This window comes from Cynara cardunculus, unplaced genomic scaffold (assembly GCF_001531365.2).
Source record: "Cynara cardunculus var. scolymus isolate 2C unplaced genomic scaffold, CcrdV1 Un_Scaffold_4225, whole genome shotgun sequence".
Taxonomy (NCBI): Eukaryota; Viridiplantae; Streptophyta; class Magnoliopsida; order Asterales; family Asteraceae; genus Cynara; species Cynara cardunculus.
In genome coordinates, this window is record NW_020201799.1 from 2,727 (window position 1) to 6,458 (window position 3,732).

Sequence of the window (3,732 nt, forward strand, 5' to 3'; positions counted from 1 at the left end):
GGTTTTTAGAAAAGTCCAAGAAGTTATTTAACATATTTTGGATTGTCCAATGACTTATTTGTTACAAAAAAAATGTCCAATGAGTTATTTAACATGTTTTAAATTGTCCAAGAACTTATTTGTTCCAAAAAATTGTCTAAGGAGTTATTTAACATGTTTTTGAATGTACAAGGACTTATTTGTTCCAAAAAATTGTCCAAGAACTTAATAATTCCAAACATTAAAGTTCATTGAGTTTTTTTACATCTTTCCCTAAAAAAATTAGTATCTAATATGACAAGAAAAGATTTTGGTACTACACTAACTATTAAAGACCCAAACATGTATGAATTAAATATATCGGAGAAAAATATATATAAAGAGGTTAAAATGGTGTTGATCTTCCCAAATTCAAAAACATAATATAAAAGTTTAAAATGATGTTAAAAAACATTAACATGAGATGACATGGAAAACCAACCTATGTACATTGATTTATATAGCGTCACTTGAAATTCAGAAGAATCAATTTTGTGACCTCAAATGATGTCATTCTATGTACCAAAAGTATATCATAAGACGTTATTGATGATGAAACAAATTACCAATACTACATAAAAATGTTCTAGTAGATAATATTAATTTAGAAATGAGTATTGATTGATTTTGCGTCCAGGAATACTTGGAAAAATGGTTTTATATGAATTCAATGTTATTTCTGATTATAAAAACAGTATATTGAAAAAATATCGTACTTATCGAGGGCCCATTTTTACATCTCGCCCAAGGCCTAAAAAATGTCAGGAACGGACCTGCGCCAATAAAGGCTAACTCTATTTCCAATCCATTAAGATTTAATGTTTTCAAAAAGTTTGTAAACCTAAACATTGCATCACAAATTCACAATATCATCTTTCTTTCATATGTTAACAGGAAAGATAAAAAATTTGTAATTGAAATTATAACACAAACAACCCACATGTACTTATTGTAATCCTCTTCTTTATCACAAAAAATAAGCAAACGAGAAGAATAAGAACAACAAATTAAGTACGCTCAATTAAGAAGGGAAAAAACAAGCGCTAGATAATTGTAATAGAATCACCGATCTTTCGAAGGAGTTGTTAATATCCCCTGTTGTCGGAGACCTTTTGAGGTTGACCGCTCATGTAGAAAAAGGGTTTCAGCGAATAAAGATTTGCGTTCTTAAGGAGTCGATGAGACGAAGAAGAAATAATATGGGCACCCGTAATGCCTCCATTAATATCTAGAGGAATCTTGCAGTCTTTCAATGGCGAACTCTTGAGGAAGGCCTTGCACTCTTCGAGCTCCCAATCGACATTCTTCAAGAACTTCATGGATGGAGGGGACAATTTTGCTAGAAAGTAGCCCTTATTATCAGCCGGGCAACTCACGATTGAGAATGGCGCTAGTTCCAACCCCTTGCGGTTTCTTGCCAAACAAGTTATTCTTGCTATGGCTCCTGATACACACAATAATCCAAATGCTAATAAGTTAATGCCGAACGAACCCCATATAAGCTAGACAAAGACTATCAAATTTTGTATAGGGGCAATGAAATGAAAAGTACAAAAATGTGACAAACAAGTGAGAATCAAGCTTAAGTTATCTTTTATATGATTTTTTTTTCTTTGTAAAAAAGCTATGATTTAAGATATTGTTTTATGTATGTGTTCAAATCTTTAAAAAATTGATGTGAAACTTTTTTGTGGTTCACATTATGAAACAAAAAAATACAAATAAAAAAAATTCTCCACAAATTGCTTTTATAGTCTCTATGGTTTGCTGAAAATTTCTATTTTCGTTTTTATGGTTTTGAAATTACGATTTTCATTCCTATGGTTTATAATTCATTACCTTTTTCGTTCTTGTGATTTAAAATTTATTGCTTTTTTCGTCCCTAAGGTTTATAGTTCATTTCTGTTTTGGTCCTTGATACTTTAAAGTGGTGTTTTGGTATCAAAGATGAAAATAGAAATGAATTGCAAACGATAAAGACGAAAATTGAAATTTGAAAACTACAAAAACAAAATCCGCAATTTTTAACAAACCATGGGGATGAAAAACGTAATTTACTCTATTACTACGAAACAAGTATATGTAATACAATACCTTAAATTCTATCATGCAATATTATAATAGGGTTGTGCTCCGGTAAGAATGAGAGTTAAAGTGAGAAGTGTAAGAAAGTATCTCCATCCTTAGATGCACATTAGGATGAGATGCACCGAGATGCACAGAAACAATACCCGTATCAAATGAGATTAATGGGTGAGTTTGAGATTAAAAGTAATCAACTGCAGAGATCCTTTCTTACGCTTGCCACCTTAACTCTCGTTCTCCCAAGATCCTTCGCCTATTACAATAAACACGGTATATAAATAAAAACACTTGATTGATATACCTTTAAGTGGGGTAAGTTTAGATCCGGATTTACAATATATAAGGCCTTGAATTGCAATGGGTTTGGAGATTTCGTTCTGTTTGGTCATCTTATAATAAGGGATCTCAGCAGCAGGCTTTGTGGCCGGAGCAACTCCATAACCACCACCGGCGGAGGTGGAAACCACCATCACCGCCGACAGTAGCAAAACGATAGCTAAGAATATGGTGGCAGTGGACTCCATGCTCTTCAATTTGATTGTTAATTGAATCAAGTGGGTTTGTTTATGGGGATTGTGGATGCCCATTTTATAGTAATAATTATGTATAAAGTATTTGGCTGAATGAATAAGTTGGAAGAGAATGGTGGATGATTGATTGATTACATGGGAGCACGATGGCTTGTAATCAAGGAATGGATGGGATCACCTAATGAGTAAACTTAATTTTGTACTACGTGTTTTATATAATTTAAATTTTTTATTAAGTTTTTAAACACGAATATCCGTCGTAAATGTTATTACACTACTAGAATAATGAGTATTTTCAGCACTGGCGAATTTCCGTCGAACATCAAAAAAGTCAACTTCTATTGTCTTTCGACGGAAATCCGCCAAAAATATTAATCTGATAATATTTTCGGCGGATTTCCGACGGATTTCTTAATTAATTATATTAGACTTGTGTTTTAATTTAATCAAAATAACATACCGGCGGATTTCCGGTGGAAAATTAATTAATCTTTTAAAATTATTATCTGCCGTAAATTTATTCGAAATTAAAAATCATTTTTAACACTTACAGGCGGATTTCCGATGGAAAATTAATTAATCTATTATAATTATTATCCGCCGGTAATTTATTCGAAATTAAAAATCATTTTTAACATTTACCGGCGGATTTCCGCCGAAAAATTAATTAATCTTTTAAAATTATTATCCGCCGGAAATTTATTTGAAATTAAAAATTATTTTTAACATTTTCCGGCATATTTCTTTTTTTCCCATTTTTCAAACTTTTCTTTTCTTAATTGAACGTATTGGGCTTTAACAGTTCTATTAGGTTTTAACGGATGTTAGTTGGGCTTTAATGGATCATATCAAGCTTTAACGGTTCTATTGGGATTTATTGGATCGTAGTGGGTTTTAACGGTTCTATTGGGATTTATTGGATCGTAGTTGGGATTTAATGGATCGTATTGGGTTTTAACGATTCTATTGGGCTTTAACGGATGCTAGCTGGGCTTTAACGGTTCTATTGGGCTTTAACGAATGTTAGTTGTGCTTTAATGGATCGTATAGTGCTTTAACGGTTTTATTGGGCTTTAACGGATGTTAGCTGGGCTTTAAT

The 3,732-nt window shown here is 32.2% G+C and overlaps 1 protein-coding gene across 1 annotated transcript; it reads right to left on the reverse strand.

Annotated features, from left to right (window-relative positions):
• Positions 1 to 947: 947 nt before the first annotated feature.
• On the reverse strand, positions 948 to 2,652 carry LOC112503964 (proline-rich protein 1-like). The gene is made up of 2 exons (XM_025107930.1): positions 2,405 to 2,652; positions 948 to 1,462 (listed from the first exon to the last, which is right to left on the reverse strand). The coding sequence occupies exons 1-2, from the start codon at positions 2,625 to 2,627 to the stop codon at positions 1,104 to 1,106; spliced, it is 582 nt and encodes a 193-aa protein (XP_024963698.1). The 5' UTR covers positions 2,628 to 2,652; the 3' UTR covers positions 948 to 1,103.
• Between the last annotated feature and the right edge of the window lie 1,080 nt (positions 2,653 to 3,732).